Source organism: Nymphaea colorata, unplaced genomic scaffold (assembly GCF_008831285.2).
Source record: "Nymphaea colorata isolate Beijing-Zhang1983 unplaced genomic scaffold, ASM883128v2 scaffold0579, whole genome shotgun sequence".
Lineage (NCBI taxonomy): Eukaryota > Viridiplantae > Streptophyta > Magnoliopsida > Nymphaeales > Nymphaeaceae > Nymphaea > Nymphaea colorata.
Genome location: NW_022205085.1, coordinates 21,629 through 47,686, shown reverse-complemented (window position 1 = coordinate 47,686; position 26,058 = coordinate 21,629). Strand labels below are relative to the sequence as shown.

The following is a 26,058-nucleotide window of genomic DNA, read 5'->3' as shown; positions in this document are numbered from 1 at the left end:
GTTCTTCCTGCCCGCAAGAGCTTGTAGGATTTTTTTCGGCAGCCGCGCTTTCTCTGGTTCTTCAAATCCCATCTTACAGTCCCTTTCTTTGTTTTATTAATATATTGTGCATCGTATTGAGTTCGTTTTCACGTTTGTTCGTTTTTCATTAGATGTTAGTTTAAAATTTTTAATGATGCATCTTAGTTTGGTCTATGCCATCTAAATGAGTGAATGTCTCATTTGACTGATTTTATTTGTTTTCTGTTTCTATTTTTTTGGTTTGTCATCAAGACTCAGCCACTCAAGACTTATGAATGCTACTAAGCCTGCTATAATGCAATTTTTCTAAGTGTTCTGTTTTAAAACATTAAAATGATTAAGTCAGTTTTTTTTTTTTTTTGCTGCAGCCTGCACCGACTTTTACTGTTTTACAGTTTTACTTGTTTAGCATGTTCTTTTTACCTGTTTAGCGTTTCCTCTTTAACCATGGCGTGATTGTGTGTAATGCGGAATGGGTGGGCAGTAAGTAGAAGGGCTGAAGGGCTGGGGAGGAAGAAGGTTGGTGCTCATGGCATCCATTGTCGCTCAGCCTCACCAGTATTACTTGATTAGTATTTTGATGATAATGTTTCTTCATTCTTGTGGGCAATATGAGAGATTCGATTTTTAACCATTTCTTTTTGTTTGGTTTTACTTTCTTCATAATAGTCTATCTGGAACTTAGATTCAGCACGTTTATTTTGTTTTGTGCATCAAATTTTGTAGTTGTTATGACATTTTAAGATTATTTTTTTTGTACAACACGGTTACAACTTATAAGTTATTAAACGTTGTTATATTGAACTTTTTCATTTTGAAGTTAAACGTTATTATTATTTGAATTTTTCATTTTGAAGGTAAAAGATGGCAGTTTTCATTTTGTTTTTATAGACAATTTTTTGTCATATTATATATATATATATTATCATAAAAAACTATTTATAATAAAAAAATTCCTCACCGCACTGCCGCACCTAAAATTTTTGAGATTTGCCGCTCCGGCACCCGCACCCGCACCTGCACCCTAAGTCACATGAATGCTTTGTTTTTGGTAATGCACCCGCATCGACGTGATGCGAGTGCGACTGGCTTCACACCCATACGGAATCAAGGTGAGTTGGGTACGGTCAGCTGCACCCGACCATTTTCGTCATATTTGGATGCGCACGTGACTCCGTTTGACGCGAGTCAAGTGTAGTCAAACCGCGTCATGGACATTTTTTGTCCATGTTTTTTGTTTTTTTTTTTAAATTTTTGTAAAACACGATTTAGGGCACGATCGTAAAAGTGCCGTTATCGCTCCTATCTATCTTCCTCCGTCTTCTCCCTCTCAAAGCACCGAAGCACCGGCGGCAGAGCTTTTTCGACGGCCGGCGACATAGCTTTTCTTCTGGCGACAGAGCTCGTTCCTCCGGCGACAGAGCATTTTTCCCTCCGGCGACAGAGCTCGTTAATCTGTTAAAGCATAAACGAAAAAGGGGTTAGGGCTTTGACTCTTTTCAGTTGTAGCCCTCACCCCTGCTACCTTTGCTCGTGCCCTGCTGTGCAGCGTGCTCCTCCTTCCGGCCCTTCTTTGCTTCCATGTTGAGTCAATTTGTATGCACTTGAACATGTTTTCAATACATCATGACACTCCTTGATGCATTCAACCTCTGTTTGACATGGTTGACGCTGTGTCCTTGACTTTGTTGTTCTTTAATAATAACTTCCATTTTGTTCAACTGTGTTTTTTATAAGTCATCAGAGTTGGGATGAAGCTGTAGGAAATTTGGTTTCAAAATGCCTCATTTATCCTTGTCTGAATTTTGCTAACACAGAGGTGCATTTTGTGCATAACTTAATTTGACAATGTCCATAAGTTTTGCTTTGTTTATTTGATTGAGTCCCCTTAATCCTCATCCATGTGGCATAGGTACAACGTTCATTTGTTATCTTTAAATGCTTGGCTATATTTCCTTGGAGTTCCTGCATCAAAAAAATCCTAGTAACTACTAAGCATCCATTCACAATTTTTTATCCTAACAAGACCTTGTATGAATGTCCTACTTTTGACCATAAAATTGTTAATTTTGCTTTTCACAAGTTTCACTTAAAGACCTTCATTCTTAAATTTTCTGGACTAATTTCTTGTTTTATATGGAAAGTTTCTCTTTGCTTATGGGTGGTCCCTTAGATGTCATAGTACCTGCAAACTTTTATCCTCTTTTAAAAGTTAATGAATTTCTGTAATACCAACATTCTCTCCTGCATATACCGAGGCTTTAATTTAACTTTTGGTTAATGCAGATGGCGTCTCGTGGAAATTGATGCTGATCTGTCAAAGCTGGATTCAGAGTCAAGCATGTTATGTCACTGATTAGTCCAGCAAATACATACATGGTTAGTAGCTTCTGTTATGGAACCCAACTTGAATTCTAATAAGATTATGGTCTTATGTCCAAAATATCGCGATTGCTTGGAATTATGTTGTGACTTATTTTGAGATTGTTTATATGCTATTAGAGTGAATAATGTTTCCTAGTTGATGAAAAACATGGATCCACATGAAACGAAGAAGGAAATTAAGCAATATGGGGTCTTCTCAAGTGGGCACTAGAACTGGAGGTTTAATGTTGTATTAGCAATATGAGGTCTTTTCAAGTGGTAGCGAAACTGGAGATTTAATGTTGTAGTGATGTGAAGGAATAATACTAATAAAGAGAACTAAGCTAGATAATAATTATGCAAACAGATGCATACAAAAAGGAAATAAAATAATTTGTTGCTATTACAAAGTCATATCTGAAGTCAATTAGAAGCGTTTGAAATGCATAATAGCAATTTAATCTCAATGCACACACTCAGACAGTCCAAATGGCAAGAGTAGTGGATATTTGTTCATCATTATTTGGATCATCACTGTTACGATACTATGATTGAACTGATCTTCCAGCTCTTCAATAAAACATGCATATCTACGCGAGGGTTATCCTTATCCACTGTAGAGCGCTAATGATGATTTTTTCCTCTTCTCTTCAAATTTATTTAGCAAGAAAAACTACTTCAAGTTCTCATGCAGGATGAAGGATTGAAAAGTGTTTACCTTGCATATAAATAAAAAAATTGATTCATTTCCTTTGTGGTGAGGATGAGAAATAGCTACACCTCCTTATCAAATATTTGCTTTTGTCAGTAAAAGTTAAAAAAAAAAAAGAAAGAAAAGAAAGTGCAAGCTGCGAAGGCAGATTGGTAAATTGTGGCTAAACTTGCCCCTTTTCTTTTTGGAACTAAGGATGAGGCTTGACCACCAAACCTTGTCGGGACACACCATGGGAAAACTCCAGCAACAGCATGGCAGGGTTGGGACTTCATCCTGGGTCTTCAACCTGATGCCCTTTACATTCCTCTTTTATCACCTGCTCACCACCTGCAGTGATTGGTGAGACTTGCATTTTGAAAACTGAAACAAAGAATATAGTAACAGAATGTCTTGACAATAGTAGGCTGGATCATCTTATTTAGAGTTTTTGGAATTTGGTGTTAGAAATTACTGTGAAGTATGACTCTTTCTATTTTTTATTTTGAGCCCTTATTTTGAGTTGTGTTAGCAAGTGGCTTATGATCCAACTACATGTAAGCGAGCTAGACGCCGTGCCGCTTCCTCTTCTGTTCATTGATAATGAAAAGTTATTCTGCAATGCAGCTTTAGGGGGTTGTGCTGCTCATTAACTTGTTTCTATTGTACCTTGTGCAATTTCAATCATAATTTTTACCTGAAAAGGTACTTGCTTTTCTTTGTACTCCATCTAGGTTAGAGCCTGATATTTTCCTGATGCTATCTAGGACCTTAACATTGGGATAGCCTTATGGTTGGCAGCTGGTGGAGATGGCTGGGTAAATGAAGGAGCTTCTGGAAATTGTGAAAAAACCGCTCAGCGTCATAAGTACAAATCAGAAGCTAGAATTTTATTGGTTGGTTCAGGTGCGGATGAGCAATGTGCTGGCTATGGTAGACACAAAACTAAATATAGGCAAGGAGGGTAAGCTTTCTTTAAAATGGAAATCTGCAATTGCGCTTTCTTATTCACAGTTGCAATGCACAAAATCATGTTGTGCCTCTTTATAAACATTTTTCTTATGTGCCATCAAATTGCTTTGGAGATATTGCACCTTTATTTGTAAAAGCGACATCTTGGGTGCATCTCATCTGGTTGACCTGAACCTAAGTAGCTGTTAGCCTTCTCATTTATCTTCAGTTCAACTTGGTGGAATTGGCTGAATTTGGTTATTACTCTGATCTTATGTTAGAAGGATATGCGAAGATGCATAAAGTTTTGGCGGTGCACATGTCTTGGTTCCGACATGCATCGGCTATGACACATCACACCCCAAATGTTTGTTCAATTTCTTTTTTTAAATGCACAACGGACACAAACATTGGCGATGTGACAGATTTGATGGCCTTGATCAACTCATGTAAAACACATAGCACAAACCAGACCCTTCATTTCACTATATGCAAAGCATATGTATAGGCACCTGTGTAACAGATACGCAAAAGGGACTGCAGGTATAGTGGTGTCAACTGAAACAGAAGCACACTCCTAGTTTTCAATACTAGGTTATTATATTTTTTGTTAAATGTTCGTGTTGTTGTAGTGTTCAATCATACGCTCTGCAGTTATGCAAGTTCCTGGTTTTCATTGTTGGAACTTTCTAGATTCATTTCTTCGTTTGTCAGTTGGCTCACGTTGCAGGAGGAGCTGAAGTTGGATATGCAAAGAATCTGGAAAAGGAACCTTGGCAGAGATGATAGATGCATTTCTGACCATGGAAAAGAGGTACTTCATCCCCTTCTTTTTTCTTTAAGTCAATCACATTGGCCCAATATTCTGCTATCTGTTCATCTTTCAGGCTAGATTCCCTTTCTTGGATGAGAATGTTATAAGATACCTGTTAGATGTTCCTCTGTGGGAGATTGCTGATCTTGACCAATCGACTGGCAAAGGCGATAAGAAAATCCTAAGAGAGGTACTTCTTCTGTTAATGGAAAATTCTGAGACTTACTTTTGGGTCGATTTTATTATTCTCGTTCTTTGTATTCAACTTTTCACAACCGTTTGGAGTGTGCCCTTTTGTTTTTCTGTTCATGGTATTCCTGTTATTTTGTTGATTTACACTTGGTCTCATAAGGAGGATTAGCCATCAAAATTTTGAGATAGCCATGGTTATTGTTGATTTGTGTATCATCCTCATGTAAGAGATATGCGCCCTCCAAATCCTGGTTCTGTGGTGCACCTTCTGTTAGTCACCGGCTAACAGAGTTGCGATGAAGAAAATCACACACAACACACTTAACCTAATTCACCTCTGACTTGGGGCCAAAAGCTCTCTCAGCACAAGAGAGGGTCCATGTTGTTAAAGTTGTGGCCTCCTAATACAGTATCAATCCCTTTTTATAAGAGGGAAAAATGGGTCTAAAATGGGTTGTTTGCTCCTAAGACCCGACCACACCTTCTTCTCGTGACCTATACTATTACTAATAAGATGATTCAGGATCAGAGGCTAACATTGCCCTCCCCTTGACCAACACCTTGTCCTCAAGGTATGAACTCAGGAAATTGTTGCTGTGTCGCTGTGGCGTCCTCCCATGATGAGTTTGGAGCTTCTGGTCCTTGCCATTCCACCAGCCAGGCTGTGCAAGGTTGATTTGACCTTCTGTAAAATTTTTGCTGAAGCACTCGGAATGGAAACAGTTCTCCTGAATGAATACTTGGCAGTGGGTTGGCTGCAGCATCTGGTTCAGCTCTAGAATAGCAGGCCTTCAAGCAGGAGACATGAGACACGAGATGAATTGATGAACTCTTTGGAAGCTATAGCCTGTAGGCCAATTTCCCAATTCTTTCTATCTCCTTAAAGGGACCTGAATGCCTTACAGACAATGTATGGGTTCCTGCTGATCGATGCTGGACCCTTCCTGCAGGAAAGTTCTTCAACTAGACCCACTGGCCTGTCTCATATTCTTGGGAATGAATAACAATGCTTTTTATTGTACTGCCTTGTCGTTCCCCTTGAGGATGGAAGCGACGTAGGTCAGGTGGTGGCCGCCCGTACACCACTTCAAAAAGGGATTTTCCTAGGGCAGAATGTTCGGCTGTGTTATAGGAATACTTAGGCCAAGAGAGATACTCCATCCAGTTATGAGGCTGGTACTCTCCGTAGCACCTCAGATATGTTTCCAATACCTGATTAGAACCTCCGCTTGACCATTCAATTGTGGATGATATGCAGTACTCATTTGCAGCCTGGTTTCCCTGCAATTCGAAGTAATTTTTTCAAAAGTTACCTACAAACAAGGGGTCACGATCACTTACCACCAACATGGATTCCATGCAGCTTTCCTACATGATCCTGAAAAGCCTTAGCCAGATCCTTGGCTGTGTTATGAAATGCACATATTTCGATAACCTGTCTACCACCACTAAGATAACTTATTTCCCTTTTGATCGAGGCAGTCTTTTGATAAAATCCATTGACAAATCCTCCCATATTTTGTCATGAACGGGCAAAGGTTGTAGAAGGCCAGCAGAGCGTAGAGTCTTGTACTTGTGCCGTCTACAAGTGTCACATGCCTTGATGTATTCTTTGATGGTCTCTCAAATGCAGCTTTACTTTGAGTGCTCCACCAACTGATCCTTCTTCAATATGCTAGTTAGGGTGCAGCGTGCAGTCCAAAATTTTTAACAAACCTACTGTAATACCCTGCCAGGCCTAAGAACTAAGATGGCCCTCAACCCTTTAATTCCACCTTAAATTCTAACAGAACCTTTTCTACTTTACACACAATCTGTTGTAATGAAATGTGCTATCATTATAAGTCTGTAAAATTTATTGTATAGTTAAAGAGCATGATTCAAAAAAAAAAGTCATTGATGCTACAGATGCCTTATCTCGTGAGAATCAATTAAATTGAAACATAAAAATTGCAATCTTCTGTCTAGAATTTTAGGGTACTCAGATACATTCTTGACTTGGAATGGGGAGCAAGCCCTTGGTGTATTCATGGTCCTTAGGTGGTTTTCTGTGTAAGCAGGCCATATTTTCACACAGGTGGAGGGTGCGGAAAGGGAATATATATAATACAAAATTGTCCATAAACAATAAAATCATCAATTAAGTATATAAAACTAAGAATCTATCATTCTAGTGAGTGATTCCAATCATTCTGTCAATGATTCAAACCAAATTCCAATAGGATAGTTTTTAGTTCATACTTCATCAGACTCATATTGATGACTTTTTTGTTGTTCCTTCCGTGCTTTCAGTGTCATCCTTAAAATCATCAAAAGAAGAAATAGCTAGTTTGACTAAACATGTTAGTAGTATGGGGTCACACTTTCCCTTGAGATCAAATGCTTACATCCCAAAATTTAGATGATCTACAATTGCTTTTAAATGCACCATGAAAATAAAAAATTTGAGGATAATAGCCATAAAATAGAAGCATAATGATTTTAGTCTAATTATTTAACGCTAGAAAATTATTGAATCAACCAAATAACACAAAGAAATATTAAATATACAACAGCTATACTCTTTTTTCTTTTGTAAAAGAAATCACAAATTGCATGCTTGCTAGTGAGTTTATTCCTTTTGATATTGTATATCTGAGAATGTGTGCTCCAATTTTCTTTGCAACATGATAGTAGCAAGCTGAGATGGTAACCTCATTGCAAGTTTTTGGAGTGTGTATATTTCTGATCCACAGGATACGTACCAGTCAAAAGGACTTAGGACTTCATCTTACTTAGGACTTCGTCTTCCCTTGCTACCATTGCATCTAAAGATTTAAATCTTCATGAACAATACAGAACATTGCATATTCAAGAGTAGCTTGTCTTTTGATGTAAGGATGTGCAAAAAGCCTCTATGCATGCTGGTTTGTTTTTAAATATCTCGTAAGCTTGATTTGGATCATATTTAACAGCTCCAAATTTTGGAATAATTTTTTGGAACCAAAGAATGAACCGCGTAATGTAGAGGTGTATTTCTCTTAGCCAATCTTTCAACCAATATTGATTGTATGTCATGAAGAAACTTTGAACTACTAAGTGCAATGTTTTCTCTCTCATGCTCAAAGTATAGACTGTATTTGGTCAATCATGTCATCCTACATTTGACAAAATTTCTGACCAACTTCCCTCAACATGTCCTAAATTGGCTTTGTAAAATTAAGTGTGAAAGTTTATTCCACCACAAATAATCCACACTGATCTGCATTGCTTGAGTTTTGGATTCATCTTTAGCTCGACAGAAATTCCAATCTTTATCAACTACCATGAGAAGAAATGCATTCTTTACTCTTTTAACTCTTTTCATCATGACAATGACAGACCATAGAAGCAAAACATGTCTTAGCAATTTTTAACAATTTCAAAGTATATCACATGGGTGCGCCTAAACAGCTGCCGCACCTATGTCAATGCTAGTGCTGGTGCTTCTTCGACACAGCACATCCAGTGCGGTAAGCCAAACCGGGCCAAAACTATCCATTTAAAATATGCACTTAACTAAACTAGTCCTAATACAAAAAATTTAAATTACTTAAATGTAAATATAGAATAAGGATCTTAAGTGGTTTCTCTCTCTCTCTCTCTCTCTATATATATATATATATATATATATAACCTATTTTTTTTAAAAAAATACCATATCCTGCACCCACACCCCACACCCATGTGACGTATTTCAAGTTAGAATAACTACTAAAAAGAAACAAATGCATGTTGATGATTAACAATGAAACTTTTGATATGCTTAACATCTCCTTCTAGATCTGCAGGCCATGAAAATTATTCATGTGCTCGAGGATATTTTTTTTCTCTTGGTGGATTATGTGTGTTCTTGTGTTACAGGCAGAAGTATCATTTGCACTACCTTATTAGGACCAACTTGTTTGTTGTCTTCTGAATGATTTCTTCAAATATTTAACATTTTTATATTTTCAGGTTTCATCAATTGTCATAGAAAACACTGGCTGGGCACATGCAATGACAATAGTTTTTAGTTTTTACTGCCTGTTCACCCATCAAAGACAAATCATATACCAACTATATTCCACAAAATTTTTTTCAAAGTTAAATTCTTTTCAGCGTCATCCTTCTCTTCTTTAAGAATTGATGTTCATAGTCTTTCTAAAATTGGAGGCACATATACAGACAATTTGTAATTTGCAAATGAAGTCACCAAATTTTTCCAATAGAGATTTCTTACTACATTGAAAGAAATGCAGATAGGAAAGAAGAATTCCTTTCCTGTCTGTTTCTGCTCTTTCACAAGCATTGTAACATGTCTTTCGTTTCTTGTGTAGATCAACACTTTTAAAAGACCTGGGAACATTTAAAGCACTTGATTGGTTGAATATATTTGCTTGAATTGAATCTCTACGTCTTTCAACTTCTTGAATTCTTTAACTTTTTTTGTATGAATTTTTTTTTTTTACATGCAAGAGTGCATAAATTTGATAACTTCAATTAATGTGCCTTCATTCTTGCATAAGATCCAATAGATGAAGTCTCACAAAATCCACACATTAAGTGCACATTTCCATGACCACCAGCTACATGTTTTGAGGCCACACTTATTCCTGTCCATAGTGGTCATTCTTCATTTGCATATACAGCAGCAGGTTGTGAGACGGGCTTTGAGGAACTAATATTTGCAAGAGGAAGATACTCCTGCAATACAATAAAAAAACCATTTGCTTTCCTTTACCTTTATTAGCCATCTTGCAAGTTTTACATTCAAAACTCAAATTTGATAGCAAAAGTTACGAAATGACATTATATACAAATTAGAACAAATACACAGCTATATGCCTATAAAAGGCTAAAACAGACAATCAAACATAAATTGATTACAGTTTTGGCTAGCAGAACTGGACATTCTGTCTGTCGGGAAGCAATGGCCCTTGGCAATTGTTTGAAGCTGACAAACAGAAATGTGTAACATAAGTAGCTAACCTATGGAACTTAATGCAGTGGTGACAGATTCAAGATTATGAAAGCATATATATAACAGTATTACAAGTTGCAACTGTATAAAGAGCCTATATATACAACCAACCAACAAACCTGAAAAGTGAAAATATAACAATCATACTGAAATAGGATTGAGTTGCCTGTGTATCCATATGTCTGAAAACAGCGAACACATATGCAAAACAGCATAATGGTATATAAAAAAGTATAACGCATATACAACACAATCATACATTCATGCTGAAAACTGAAAACAGACAGTCGTACTGAAAAACAGAAAATGAGAAAACGCGCATATATAGGGACAGGTAAGGGTGGGCGTCGGGTCGGGCCGCCGTCGGGTACCCGGCCCGGTCGGGCCCAGATCCGGGCCAGGAAAACCGGGTCTTGGGCTGGGCCCGGGTCAAATGACGCAGCCTGGGTCGGCCCGATCCGGCCCGCTCCCCCTCCCCAGTCTCCCCCTCCGTCGGGCGCTCCCCTCCGGTCCTCCCCCTCCCCCTCCCCCTCCCTCACCCCTCCGTCTCCCGCTCCCCCTTCCGCGTCTTCGACGGTGACGCTGGACGACTGTCGGAGGATCATCAGCAGCGCCGGGCGTCGGATGAACCTCAAACGGGCCGGGACCCGGGATATCAGGCCGGGACCTGGGATATCAGGCCGGGCCTGGGCCTGTGCTTCGGGGCCGACCCGGCATGATGCCCACCCCTAGTGGCAGGACAGAGGAGGTAACAAACAATGAAACAAAATGAAAACAGGTATTGATACAAGCCACCAAAGGATGGAGGGCCATTGTTGATTGAGGAAGGCAGAGAACACACCACTGGAGAGAGGGAGAAGAAGGGTATGGGTTTTCATTGGAATTGGTTGGGGGGGATGGTGGGAAAGGTTGGGGGTAATGTTGTTGGTGGGGGTGTTAGTCGGACGATGGAGGGGAGCTTGCTGGAGAGGCATATGAGGGGAGCTTGCTGGAGAGGGATAGGGCTTGAAGTCACTCTTCTTGCTGGGGGGAGTGCATCAAATAAAACAGAAAATGGAGCTCCCTGGAGGGGTCCTCAGGTGCATGGAGCAGAGCTGTTCATAAGAGGGAGACTGCACTGGACATGCATTGATTGTGTCACCTGCACCAGTGTCTCGTCCATGTGGGTGCTGCACCTCTTTAGGCATGACCATGTTTCTTTAATTCCCAGAATTGGCCTAAGGATACACAGAGTTCTCTTCTTTGCAATTGAATCTTGATTCTATTTTTAGTTTTGTAGATTTCACTAGCATTGCAAGGAAGCAAGTGGCTATGCTAATTCGTTACTGAAAATTTGTTCTGATATTCTTTCAAGGTTGCTTGGTTGCTGGGACTGGATAAAGCAGCTACCTTACCGAAGAGAGCAATCCAGGTATATTTGCTTCCCTTTGCATATTTCATGCAATATAGAAAGAAAGAGGTGCTTTGTTTTTCTTCATAACATAGACCGGGAAACCAAGCCGGTCTTATAGGCTTGTCAACCAGTAGCAAATATATGTTATTACGTTTGTTGCATTAAATAGTGCAAGGAAGCGTTGGGTTGCAACTTACAAGTAATGAGTTCTATATTTTGTAAATCAAGTTCGGCTGGACTCAGCCATTCTATAGTCAAAACTCTTTACTCTTCATGCTAAAAGATCCTTGGGTCACGCCAAAATTGCGCCACCTTCTTTTGGGTCGATTCATTCACTTTGAGTCTCTAGTTCTGTGGGCTGACTATCGCTATATGAAAATTTTATATTTTTTCACTGGACATGGATTAAAAGCCCCAACGGAAATTTAGGTCTTTGATAATTTTGTGGAAGTGGTAAAATATGTAGTTAGACTGTTGTCGGTCGGATGTCTGAATGTCGTTCCTCTAGTTCTTTTGGTCCATAATAGCTCTTTATGTACCCATGTTGAGTTTCTATGCATTATTTGGCTGCGAATTTGCATGTCAAATGTTTTGGATCTTCCAATCTCATGTCCTATATGAAACGATTTTTGGTCATCTGATAAAATTCTGCTCTTCTAGGCTTCTTGGTTGATAATACTTAGGGGAGTCTGTGTTTTGTTTTTGTAACATATTCCTCCTGAAGTAGCTGGTGGTTGTTCTTGGTCTCCAGTTTGGCTCCAGGATAGCAAGAGAATCAAACAAGAAAAATTTTGGCAGCAATCGTGCTGCAAACCAGGCGTCTGCTGGTGGTGTGGTAATTCACTCTTTGCTGCATCGATAGGTGATTGTTTCAGCATCTAGATCCAAGAACTTAGATATGGTGACCTTGCTTGTTGTGGGTTCAAGTTAAACCAAGTGAGTGGTGGGTCGGCCATTGGATATCAGCATGAAGGTGCCACTGGAGCCAAGTGAGCTAGATTTAGTTGTAGAATTGCGAAGGGTATCTTACCTTGGTGCATTGCCTTCTTCCTTTACACTGAATCGGAATGGTCATTTTCAATCGTTTATTTGGCAAGTTTGTAGCTTTAGTTGTATTTCTCTTCACGTTATGTGAAGTAGGCGAAAGAAATGAATGGTTCCATTTTGAATATTTTTTTTTCTGCTATTTGTTAAAGTACTTCTGAATATTAAATATCAAAAATGTATTTTTGCAAAAAGGTCATATTTTTCGATAAAATTTTGAAGAGGTGCAGGTTGAACCTGCATCTTCGGTATTATAGCCGGTTGCTTCCAGTGCCGCACTCTTGGGCACTAATTGGAAACAGGATGTTAGGGTGTTATAAGGATAATGGGTAAGTGTTGTGGACCTTGTGGTTACTACGACAGGTGGTGTTTCTTTGCCAGAAATTGCAATGCAGTAGGGTCGATATTGAAACTCCACTTTCAGAATTATATTTCATGCATTGTCAAATATAGTTTCTGATCTTACCACCCAACTGAAAGTTGGGTTTCAACCATCTCTCCATCCTGTTTAGGGTATCGTTGCCTTTTGTGTCTCGGTGTAATGCCTTCGCATGGTTTGACTTGTAATCGGTGCTCCCTCTTTTGCAATATGGATGGTTGATACCATGAGATTTCGAAACAGAGATGTTCTTTAAGATACTTCACCTTGTTTGTTATATTAACCCTCTCAGTGATGTTCTTTAATATACTTTTTGACAGTGTTGTTTCTTAGATTATATAAACAGCAAAATTTAAAGTTCTATGCTAATTTTCTTACACAAACGGTGTTAAAACTTCAAAATAGGTTGTAAAATGCTAAAAGAAAAAACCAGGAATCAAAAGTTCAAAATACATCAGAAAATGTTTTCCAGATGGGTAAAATGTTGCGGGAGCTATAGTGATCCCAATTCCATTTAAATGTCATTAGCAATACAACTTTTTGTTGCAATTCTTATCATTTCACCAAGAACATCGAACTCCTTTTAACTTGTATTATCAATATTATGAAAAATCAAAAACATCGCCTTGACTGCTTCTTGGGCTTGTATCTCCATGGTTCTGAGCATCAGGCGTTTCTAATGCAAGGAAAAAAAACTTGCCAGAGTTTGAAATAGGTCTCTGTAATTGGCCTTGATTCGTTTGAATCTGGGTCGGCGTTTGGCTAGGAAGGTTTCAGCATGCTTCCAAAACAAAATATTAAGTATCCCAAGATTTAACTTTGACGCTTGCAGATGTCCACCCAGCAAGATCTGAAAGCTAATCTATTCGGTCGCCTCACCCTTTGCCTTCTGGCTTTTTAGACCAAATGTTTCTGGGCTGCAAATGGTTTGATTGGAGGGTTTCGTCAGTTCCTGTTGTACAGAATATGATTTCTGCGGATCGATTCTTGTAATGCATATTGCTGTTCCAGATCCAATGAGTTTGCTGGCCAAATAAATCACCACATAAATTTAACAAAATCATGATTATTAACTTCATAAAGTATAACACTGTCATAGATTACTACTCAAATGTTTTGTGACAGTGCTTGTGGATGTGCATGATCAAACCAAGACTGTACAATAGAGAACCTTAGTAGCTCCCAAGCGTCACCATCTTGACACAAGCAAAAAGCTTCGGGCAGCAATGCACTTTTTGGGTGAGAGAGTGAGAGGGAGAGAGAGATTTGCCTACATCTAATTCACATGCAACATAGACAAAGTGATAGTGAGCAATATATCTCGTAGTCTCAAAAAATACGTTTTCTGTTTTTGGAAAAAAATGTGCTAATAGTAGCGATGAATAAGCAATTGATGTATATTTTACAATTGTCTCAAACATTGATGTATATTTATAACAAAATTGTGCAATTGTGCTAATATCTTGTACCAAGGGTCTCATTTGAGCTCAAATATAGTTTATCATATTTGGGCATCGATATAAGTCAATGGAAAGAAGACATTTTCTCATGATGTCGTTAAGTGGTCATTTTACAATTGGCAGCAGGACATTATGAAGATATTTAATGATCTCGTTATAAAGTTTGGGGTAAATTTATGATACACTTGTCAACACTCAATTTTTTGATTTTTTGAATAGATGCATTATACACTTACATAGTGTCTCTATTGTGATGTGCACGTAAGAGTTTATTTGAAAACATTAACAAGTTGTCATTGTAACGCTAGGCTTTTGCAGGACGATCGGGTCAGGGTCCAGACCCGGACCCGAACTCCTCGTGCGACAGAGCCCGACACCGCCCTCTTCTCCCTCGTCTATCTCCTGGAGGTCTCCCGTGCCAGCGGAGGTGTTGGGCGGCGACGAGAATGACGGCGGTGGTGCTCAGGTGAGACTTTTGATTCCTCTCCGTCTCTTCCTTATTTAATAGAAAACTTGCCCATTGTTTCGCATTGCTTGACTCATCTCTTTTAAAATTGTTGTGTAGTCGCACCTCGATGCTTGATGTTTTTTTTTTAAAAAAATGTTTGAGGGTGTGACAGATATTGGTTTATGGATATACCAAAAAAGTATGAAAAACTCTTGGACCACAGTAGCCTACATCTAATTCACATGCAACGTAGACAAAGTGATAGTGAGCAATATATCTCGTAGTCTCAAAAAATACGTTTTCTGTTTTTGGAAAAAAAATGTGTTACAAGCACAAAAAATAAGTCAGCCAACTAAAATGGTTAGCCGAATAAAACGGTAAAAAACACTGCTGTTTTTTTAAATGCCAACACAAAAAAAAAAAAGACCAATTTAAAGGACGTTTTTTGCAATTTTTCCCCATCTCCCCCTTTCACATTTTAGGTATTTTTTTTTCACATTTTTTGGTGCCAAACGATTTGTCTCCATTTATTTATTTTTGTTGCATATCTACTTATTTTTTATGTTGTTGTATTGGTTTCTTATTTATTTTATTTTTTTTAAATTTTTAAGATTTTTTTTCTCCATTTTTTTCCAACTCGCTGTATTATTATGCCACCGTTTAAAATGCAAAAAACATATTTGTGATTATGGACTCTACACCTACCGTAAACTTATATTCTTTACTGCCAATTCCCTTCGATGGTTTTGTGCTACCACTACACAAAGAGCTTAAATAGAAACTAACAAATATTTTACCCGATTTGTTTAAATCTAGAGTAATCTTTTCTGATGTGGAGTTGCAGTGTTGCACATTTGCCACGAAATCTTTTAGTTCATAATTGTCAAATTTTTAAAAATAAAATCCGGCCACTTCATGTAAAAAATAATTAACAATAATTTGTAATGATTGTATTTTTAAGAATATATGTAACATATCTTATATAATAGTATGTTGTATGATATGGTCCCATAGTACCATATCGTATACTTTTATAAACTACTAATATACCAGTATGGTATTGCATGCTGATCATTGTAATACTACTAGGTGAGTTAACCAACATGCAATGGGATCCTTCCCGTTCACCTCGGTTACCAGGACGATCTCCGGTCCTAATACAGTAGAAACTTGGGCGCTAAACAGATGTCTTCAATGTTGCAGAGAGCTCCAAGGCAATTTTGTAGTGCAATCTAACAAAAGAAAATAGAAAAGGTGGATCAATTGGTCGAAATCATCCAGACCAACGAATTTTGGGTCGTTTCAAGAAGTTTCGGAACAGTTATTCAGGATTCACGTCGATGACACTTTGCCTGCGAGCGAGGCCTGTGCTCTATTGTTCATGTCCAGTGAAGAAAGGGGCTACCAAGAATGGCTTCATCAGCCATCTTCTTGGGACCCCATTTCCATCGTTGGTCTCTAATGTCTGCATCTCTGTGTGAGGATTTTGCTTTTGGCTGTAAATATCCAATTTTTTGTCAATAAAATTGAGGGCTCGCCCCTCCGCATGAGTTTTCCGGGAAGGAGCACAAAAGAATAACAGCGAAGCTGGAAGGAAATGGGCAAAAGTTTTATTAATAAACAGAAAAAATACTGCTTAGAACAGTTCTATTACAAATGGGATTTCTCCCTTGTTTATGGACAAAACAACATAATAAAGAAGTAGCCATTAGATAGATCCAACAGCTCTAGAAGAAGCCGTTGGAGCTAGTCAACAAACTAGCGCCAATCTGGTCAAACTGCAAAAGTGTCCAGATATGAAAATAAATACAAAAATAAAATAGAGAAAAACACTAAAAATTACAGACTTTGCTTAAAGATAATTCCTTAGAGTTGGGCATTGATGTAGGCTGAAGGAAGAATGACCCTTTCTCATGATGTCCATTTAATGTATAGCAATAGAATAGAATATTGTGGAGACTAAGTTGTTTTAAAGATTAAGGTAAATTCATGGTATATTAGTTATAATGTTTCAATAATACTCAATTTTTAAGATATATTCATTACACATTCACGTAAAGCTCTTGCCGTAAAACAGTATTTAAGGGCATATTTGGCAACAGTAACAAATTGTTATGTTTTATAAATATATATTGAAATAAATTTATGAAACATTGTAACATAATTTATGAATATGACTCAAATGCTTTAGAAGATTTACAATATCACTAATATCACTGCTTCTCTTCTCATGTTGTTTTCCAAGCATGCAAATGATGAAAGGAAAAATATTTTTGAAAAAAAAGAAGTCCCATTGGTTAGGTGGGGTCCGCAGGAAAATGGAGGAGAAACGGCCAAACGACCAAACGTGCAGGCTTAAAATGAGCAAAAACCGTGCATTTTGCATTTTGGTTTCAACGAAGAGCAGGTCGGTGGGGGTTTTAAATTTCCGACTGGGTTTTGCCGGAAGCCTAGGATGTGCGGGATCGCTCTTATCATTTCCGGCGTCCAGATAGACTCGTCGTGCCTGCAGGAGTGCAGGGTGCAGATGAAGAACTGCCGGCGTCACGGGGCGGAAAGGTTCCAATTCTTTGGCTTTTGTTGGATGATCTTCATGTGGATTTCATCCCGTTCTTTTCTTTTTTATTTTATACTGGAGGTTAGTTATTGATTCGTATTTAGCAGTTTGCTGGGTGACGAGTGGCGGTCTATTGTTGGGAATTTGTTTTTCGACTGTTTCTTGGTTTCTTGTTTGTTGGTGTATATCAGAGTTGTGATGGTTCTGATTGCGATACTTTAGTGCACCAATGATGATACGGTTCGTTGATGACTGTCCGGGGATCAGGGATGTACAATTTGGAGAGGCGAAAACATTAACATTTTCGTACCTTTTTCGTTCTCAGTTTTCATCGAGATGTGCATTATATCTAACTCATTATTATTGGAGCAGAAAGAACTACATGCCGGTTCAATTTCAACGACCAAGTGCAAGGGTCTCGTATGGAAGGCAAGGTTTTCTGAAAGAGAAAATGTGCTTGCACTGTTACTTGAAGATTGTAAAAGCACCATGTGCTATCAGAACTAGACAGTAGAGAACTGCATGGCCGGCAATCTTTGAAATGGGTAACAGCGAGGGCCGCAAGGCCAGTAGTCGGTTCCTGCCTCGGGCGATTAGACTTCACGCCTCGCATATTTTTTCTATTTTATTTGTAAAAAATTAGACGATACACATGTAAATTTGTAATTTTCAATGCTGAGAAATAACATATTGTTTTCTTACATACAAAATTGTAATCTATAATAATTATTGATGAAATAATTTACATGTTCTTTATTTATATCATAATTTACATGTTCTTTATTTATATATATTTATATCATAACCAGAGACATTGTTCTCGCAATTTTCTCAGCAAAATTTTCTTTCCGAGCTCTTGCCAAAATTTGGATGTTAGTGGGAAAATGAAAGGGAAAAAATCTTAGAAGTTTTAAATGAAAAAATATGAAGAACGAACAAAATAAACATGATAATAAGTTTCCTATTAGCTATTATAAAGAAATAGAAAAACTTTCTGAAAACATGAAAATTAACGAAAAAAATTCACATGCTCAAATATATGAGAGGAGGCTTTTGTGAAAGTCTCAGAAAAATATTGGAAATATCTCAGGATAATATCATGATAATATCTTGACATTTTTTGTTTTTGGTGTATTTTGAAAATATTGGAACACTTTTGCTGATACTATAAGCTGGCTTCAAAACAGTGATGCTATAGGGATATGGTTTATATGTATATGTGTGTATATGTGTTTCATGACTTCTAACATTCCTAAATACTTTTGTCAAGTATCTCCCTTCTCATTGAATGATGAAATGGTAATCACTTTTTTCATTGAATGCTCGAATGCTAAGTCATATAATTTGTGCACATATTTTAATGGAGTCAAAATTGCCGATAGCGCATACTTTCCCAAATGACTGTCGGAAGCAGGACATGACTACTTGACAAGGAAGTATTCGCACGTCCATACATATCCGCAGATTCATTCTTCTTATTCTTTATATTTTGTATTGGTGGTTTGCATTATCATTTCCAAATGTTTTTACTCCTTGTTTGTATCCTGCCCCACTAGGTCTTCACTGCTTAGATCCATAAGGGGATTAAATGGCGCTTAGTAAGTGATGAGCCTCTTTGTCTTCTTCTTACTCTTCTACGACTGCAAGGAAGAAAAAGGGTTGGGGGGGGTGGTGTTGTGGAGGGAACATGGGTATGCACATGTGTTAGTCTATGATACCTAGATTTTCTTCTCTTGACCACGGAGCTTTATCCCGTCTTATTGCTTCATTAAATGTTCAGAAATTCTTTGGTTCGGAAACTCGTTGGGCTTTGGTTCTCATTTGCTAAAATTACTTGTTGAAACTAAAATTTTAAGGAAACACCTCCATAAATTGTGTACTCGCTCCAAAATTATTCAATTTCTGTGGTAAGTTTATTATGGTCTTTGGGAAAAACAAGTTATGTTCATCTTTTTGTTCTCGTATTCATGAATTCCAACTGTAGGAGGAATTGATAGCATATCAATAGATATTTATTTGAGTTTCTCTTATTCTTTTTCCCTTTAATGGTTGGTGATTGATAGCTATTCATTACCTTGATAGTTCACTGATTCACTGTACAAGTAATCATTGTAGGCAGTGGTTTGTACGCTGTAATACCACTTTTTGACACTTATCATGTTGTTAGCGCCGACACTACAATGTTCTACTCAACCAAGTAAGACAGGAGCCCAGCTCCCAGTGAACTCGTGTAGTTCTCTATAATCTATATCATTAGAGTTAATCCCCTTGCAATATATATGCCATGTTGAAACTTAAAAGTAAGAGGTGGGTTTATTACATAGACTGAAGACTAGTCCACTCAACCAGGCTGTGTATATGATATATCGACTCTTCACCTCTTAGACAGAAAAATGAGAAAAGAAAAATGGATCCTCAGTATTGGATCCGACACCTCACACACATCTGTTGATAAAAGGCATCTTCTTTGCATATAGGCTATAGCATATTCTATTTTGCTGTATGGCTTATTAACCAGTCAATGGGTATTGAAGTTGATTTGACATGTCCTTCATGTAGGGACTAGGATGTTCATGGACTATGGAGATGCTATTGGCAGCACTTCAGAGACGGGGCCGTGATGTCGTGGGAAGCAAGAAAGTTCAACTTGAGCTATGTGGAGGTAATTGCAAGTTACTTGATTTTACTCTGTTTAGCATTCTTGATGAGAAGGAAGAAAGTCAATAAAATGGAGAATCATGTCCCGGTGGCAAAATCAAGTGAGATTTTGGATATTAGGCTCGTTTAGATAAGACAAGGCTTTTGTTTTATCCTGCTGCAGATGATGCATATGTTAAAGAAGGAGCCAGCAAGGAAATTGCAACGCTACTCTCCATTGGCATAAGCAGATTAGATTGTGGATATAATATTGGTGTAACTCACGCATTGCCTTCTGCAAAAATGCATTTTATGGTGCTACATTGCAACTTAGGGATACCAATCCAGTGCATCAACCACTGACAAATGATTTTGGAAATATCCTTGTTTACAATGGTATTTAACTGCTAACTCTGCTACACCATTTGGTATGAAGATGCACTTTATAATGATATTTCAACTGCTAATTCTGCTATTCCTCCGAGCATGAACATGCACTTGCTCCATTGTTTGTCATGTTGCCTTACTCATAGAGCCTATATGCCTGCAGTTGTTATCATATTTTTGGAATTGGTTCAGTTTGAGAATTATTTTGGATTCCCAAATCTTTGTTATGTTGGAGAAAATGTAAGATGGGGACAGCTTGCTAACCAACCGTTATTCCTGGATCAAGGGGGACACTGCAGTGGATTGAAGTGGGACTACGTAACTTGATCATGCACTTTGCAGTCCATGCAATAACCTTCTTTCTTTAAACTTAATTTATGTGGAATCCTTCTCTCTCTCTGTCTGAAATGAGGATGCGGTACATGTATCCTGACAGTTTACTTTTCATGATACTGTTCATGTTTGTAGAGATGAATTTTTGAGGATACCTTGTAAAGGATCCTGAATTTTTTGGAGCATGAGATGAATTTTTGAGGATACCTTGTAAAGGATACTGAATTTTTTGGAGCATGGAAATATCAACTTATCTTGAGATTCTTATTGGTAATTTTGCCTGTTTCTTGTCTCCTGCATATTGCTTTCTTTTTTATTTTTCTGTACATGTTCCTTAGGTGCCATGATATCTCTTCTATATTCCCATGTTTTTAGGTGAAATATTTGGTGGAACTGATGTTGGAGGTAAGGAGAACGATTCTGAAATCCTAATAATGTTTTTGCACTGCAGAGATGCTGTTCATGTTCTTGCCATGTAAGTCATAGGGTCTGTTGTTGTAATGACAAAGAAGGCCATACATTGTTCCACAGATATTTTCGACAATCAGAGGACCATGGGCTTTAGCACATTGGCAGGTAATCATTGCTGGAACAAACTCGCTTGTGAATCTAAAAATCTTTAAGGGATTTCATATCTGAATAGCTGCTTGAAATGCTGTGCAGGTGGAATCAAGAACGTTGTAGTATGGTCAGGATGTATTTGGTTGCAAAGTCTTCTCATTCATTGGCCCAATACAGAGGACTCGCGATTTATGCTCTCTTCCGTTGCACCACCACTAGTTCTACAATTTAATGGTAGGTATCAGACAATCTATAGAAGAACATGAAGAAAGACTATTTACTCTCCTCAGCTTCATATAGGAGAAGAAGCAAGTGCAGTGCAGTGGTCACACACTTTTTTGTGGATTACCTATAACTTTGCTGGCATAAATGGTTAACAGTTGAAAATGAAATTCAAGTAGTTAGGACTTTACTTACAACTGTACTCATTCATGTCACAATTGCAAACGACAGATCAAATTGATCAAAGTGGTACTGAGTTTCAGGATTGCAATGTACCACTTGGCGATGTCAAGGTTCATTCCATCCCAGGACAAAATCTATTAGATGCTTCTAGTTACTGGTAAGAGCTCTCTTGTAGTAATATACAGTGTCCATTTTGATGTTCATAATAATAGCCAGTGTGATAAGCAAGGCATGGTGGGTACAGTTGCTAAACATGATTGGACTGATACCCTGATAAAGAGGTTGATTGCATGGAATAGATCCTTTGTGGAACCAATGAATGATAATCTTTGTCATCAGTGTTATCCAATGCAGAGAGGGTGTAACATCTCAAGCTTAATGCTTGAGGAGAAACCACCTTCAAATGTCGCTTGCGTTAGTGATCCCATACTGACGCGGTTGAACTGCCACCATAATGTTTACTTGTGGTAGCGAATTGCATGGCGAAGCAGATTGCTGTAATAAGTTTGATTCTGATATCGACTGCATAGACCAACCAAAAGCAGTTTCACTTCATAATGGTGTGCTTCTTTTCCTATCTTCCAGTTCATTTTTCCTATTTGAGGAAAAAATACCAGAAATGCTTGTTTTGCTCCTGATGCTTCTCTTGCACTTGCAGTTTCGTTGTCAGCAAAATATTTGCTTAATGCACTCAAAGAATCTGTATCAAGACGTACTTCTAAAGATTACATATATCAGGTTCAAAATCAAATCACTTTCCTTCGTTTAGATGTTGGGTTCTGTATTTTGTTGCATGAAATTAAGATGATTTGAAGGGTTATTTGGTTATCAAACTGCTGGTTGATTTCTTGTCATTACTTCACTCCAGTTGCATTATCAGTATCCTGTGCTTAACCTTTCTATTGGACTATCAGAAGTAGTCCTTTTTAGTGTTTATGTGGTTCCTCAGTTTGTTTCTGTTCTCTAGTATGTCAGTAATTTTATTACCGGCGTGCACAGTTGTGCAACTTAATTGACTTATGTGGCTAGATATATAATTAACAGGAAACTATCTCAATACTAATGAATATGTCCATATCTAGCGGCTAGCCCAGACAAAGGGAATAGGACACTGAAAGCATGAATGCTATGATCAGTTGGTTTTTTTCATATAAATAAGTTCCCAAAATTAGGGAGATTAATTTTTATAAAATATTGTCATAAAAATATTTACCAATGTCTAAAATGCTACGGTATCCTCATTTGCATAGATCAGGATGTTGGTGATGCTTAAAAAGGCTTTCACTTTTCTAAGGACTATAGCTTGGGTTTCAGAAGTCAAATGTGATGGGAGGTGGATGCTTTATCAGTCTTTCCTTTTCTTATGTCAAGTCATGTTACACCTCCATGCTTCAAAGTGAAGTGCTTCAGAGCAAGCAATTTACTGTAAAATTTTGTGCATCAATATCTGATTTGTTTTAGTGATTTATGGGATTTTTCATTCATCTTTTGAATCAATATGCAAAAAAGTGCTGTTGACCACATTGACTTCAAAATATAGTGCTATCTAGAAATAAAAAATTTGATTTATTCTAGTTTACAATTATTGGATCAAAAGAATACCTGACTCGAATTTTAAGTTTTCATTTGTTAGCAATATTGGTTTTCATTTTGCAGTTTGTGCAAGTGAGAATGGTGTTCTTGGAAACAAAAAACGTCCTTCAAGGCTCTGCTCCTTCTTAAGGTGACACACATGCTTTTAAACAAGAAGCACATGCTTCATAGCTGAAAAACTTTTAAAGAAGTCATAGAACAATATTCTGTCATAATGAATATAAACATAATATTTAGCCGAATATTGATATTGTATCATAATCAATAAAAAAGTCAGACACCAAAATAATTACCGCACAAATTAAATGGTAGGAAAAAAATCTTAAATCCTTTCTCTTAGTCATGTTAATCATATGATAAACAGATAGAAGGACAAAATTCTTCATCTATTAGTGTAAAGTGTAAACAATTATCAACTGCATAAACCTAGAAATATATAAGAGGAAACCAGTTTGGTGTTAATAAGTATTTCTGTAAACAGATAACATGGATGTTCATGCTCGGAAGATGCACATATGGAAGGCATAATTGTGTCACCTATTGACTGAAGGTGTCGTGAAAGCATGATCTGGATTCTTTTCTTGAATGAGTAAAAAATGTGAAGTTTGCTTTATATGACTGCTCCAGCACACATTGATTTGAATTTGAAGCATAGAGGTGTAAAAATCCGGCCAAAATGATTCAAGAAGCCACGACAAAAGGCTTGTTCACAATTACAACAAGCGAGGCTCAAAGACCTCCCAAATGGACAAAGGCACACAAATAAAAATAAATAGAGCTTATTAATAGGGGCATTTGTTTGGCTTGGTTGAGGATCATGCCATTGTGTGTGTGTTGTGTGCCTAATTATATAGAATCTATGAAATAACCAAACGAATCTCATCTATGAGAAAAAAAGACATAAGGTTGAAACATACATTTCAAGTTTGCTGAAAATATCATTTTTTAACTTGCAAAGCTTTGAGATAACACTATGATATTATGTATTTTTCACCTTGTGATGGTATTTTTATTATACTGTATTATTGGTTGGCATTATCAGCAGCTTTAGAAAACCAATAGAAAAATATTTGAATTTGATCTCTAGGTAGGGGTGCACATTGAGTCGAATAGCTCGGACTCAATTTGGTAAAGCTCTTCTTAAACCTGAGTTTGATCCTACACCTTCAACAAACAAGTCAAGTTCAAGTTTTTCATAGGAACTAGTTTAGTTAATTGAGTCGAGCTCGAGTTCATGACACCCTCAGATGTTTCAAATGTTGGCATGCACAGACATCTTTTCCTTGGGACCTAGACTTCCCTGTTAGAGGTGTAAAGAGAGAGATTCAAGAGGCAAGAAAGGAATATTTTTTGGTAAAGGACTTGCAACAATGACTATCATTAATTACTCTCTCTCTCTCTCTCTCTCTCTCTAGCTTTCTCTTTCTCTCTCTCTGCCATTATTCTACTTATCCCTCTTGGGTGGTTCAGTATTGAATTTAGCGGCTGAATCTTGCTAATGACAAGCAAGCCTACCGAGTCGAGCTCCAAAAATTATTACTGAGTCGAGCTCCAAAAATTATTATCGAATTGATCTTGAGCCCAATTTATTGAGCTCGACTCAAACTCGAGCTGAGCTCAAGCTGAGTATTTTAGGTGCCGAACTGAGCTTGAGCTCAACCCGACTCATGTTCAGGGCTATATCCAGGTCATTCATAAATCATCACAAAGATCATGCCTTTTAGATCTGGATGTGATTTCATTAGAAACATTCAGTTTATTAATTTTCAAACCATTTTCGAGCCACTGCAGAATCTTATGTGCACTGTAAATGAAAAGTTTAAAAAATTTTACATGAATCTAATGGTTGAGCCGGCTATCAGCCTGATGATTCTGTTTTGATGAAACAACCGGCCTTTCATTGCTTCCATGTTGCGTCAATTTGCATGAACTTGAACATGCTTTCAATACATCATGAGTTCATGACACTCCTTGACTCATTCAATCTCTGTTTGACATGGTTGACGCTGCGTCCTTGACATGGTTCCTTGACTCATTCAATCTCTGTTTGACATGGTTGATGCTGCGTCCTTGACATGGTTCAACACGGACGACCAGATAGGAGGACCTTGATCTCAGCCATGGCGGCGCGTTTCGGACCTTCAGCTTATGTTGATTACAATCAGGAACTCTCCAAAATACGTCAGACGGGGTCGATTGAAGACTACCAGGAGCGTTTCGAAGAACTTAGCAATATGGTTCGGGGATGGCCAATAGAAGCTTTGATTGGTACCTTTGTTGGGGGACTCAAAGAGGAAATTCATATTGAGGTGCAAGGCATGTGACCCCCTCAATTTGCATGACTGTTTTGCGATAGCCCATATGGTGGAGGAAAAGCAGCAGCGATATCAAAGCCTCGGGCGAGGGGCAGCTGGGGTTCGTCCTCACGGGGCAGCAACTACGAATTCGGAAATACAACCCGGCCGGAAGAACTTAACCAAACCAGCAAACCGCCCTATTATTCGTCGTCTGACCCCGGAACAAATAAGGGAAAAACGACATCAAAATATTTGCTTCCATTGTGATCAACCGTGGACATCGGGCCACGAATGTAGATGCTTTCATATGTACCTAGTCGAAGAAGAAGGGGAGGACGCCCCGACGGAGACTATTGGGGAACGGAGACAAGGTGAAGGAGAGTTTGCCCAGTCGCCCGAAATATCCCTCCATGCCCTATCGGGACATGAAGTGCCTCAATTGATGCAAGTGGAGGGCCGACTCCGCGGTCGGAAGGTCAGTGTACTTGTGGATACAGGGTCCACGCATAACTTCATCTGTGAGAAGTCCGCTAGAGCCCTGGGGTGTGAA

General features: G+C 38.1%; 1 protein-coding gene across 1 annotated transcript; it reads left to right on the top strand.

Annotated features, from left to right (window-relative positions):
• The first annotated feature begins 2,364 nt into the window (after positions 1-2,364).
• LOC116245220 (uncharacterized) lies at positions 2,365-22,438 on the top strand. Its single transcript, XM_050075504.1, has 11 exons — positions 2,365-2,400; positions 3,844-4,040; positions 4,742-4,841; positions 4,915-5,031; positions 11,369-11,425; positions 14,599-14,756; positions 19,855-19,957; positions 20,117-20,328; positions 21,104-21,228; positions 21,316-21,447; positions 21,699-22,438. Exons 1-7 carry the CDS (start codon positions 2,368-2,370, stop codon positions 19,859-19,861), a joined length of 669 nt encoding a protein of 222 aa, XP_049931461.1. The 5' UTR covers positions 2,365-2,367; the 3' UTR covers positions 19,862-19,957; positions 20,117-20,328; positions 21,104-21,228; positions 21,316-21,447; positions 21,699-22,438.
• The last annotated feature ends 3,620 nt before the right edge of the window (positions 22,439-26,058 follow it).

Coding starts and splice junctions, on each gene's coding strand:
- LOC116245220 (XM_050075504.1), top strand. CDS start 2,368: ATGTCACTGATTAGTCCAGCAAATACATACATG. Junction 4,041..4,741: donor ACTAAATATAGGCAAGGAGG/GTAAGCTTTCTT, acceptor TTCGTTTGTCAG/TTGGCTCACGTTGCAGGAGG. Junction 11,426..14,598: donor TACCGAAGAGAGCAATCCAG/GTATATTTGCTT, acceptor TTGTAACGCTAG/GCTTTTGCAGGACGATCGGG.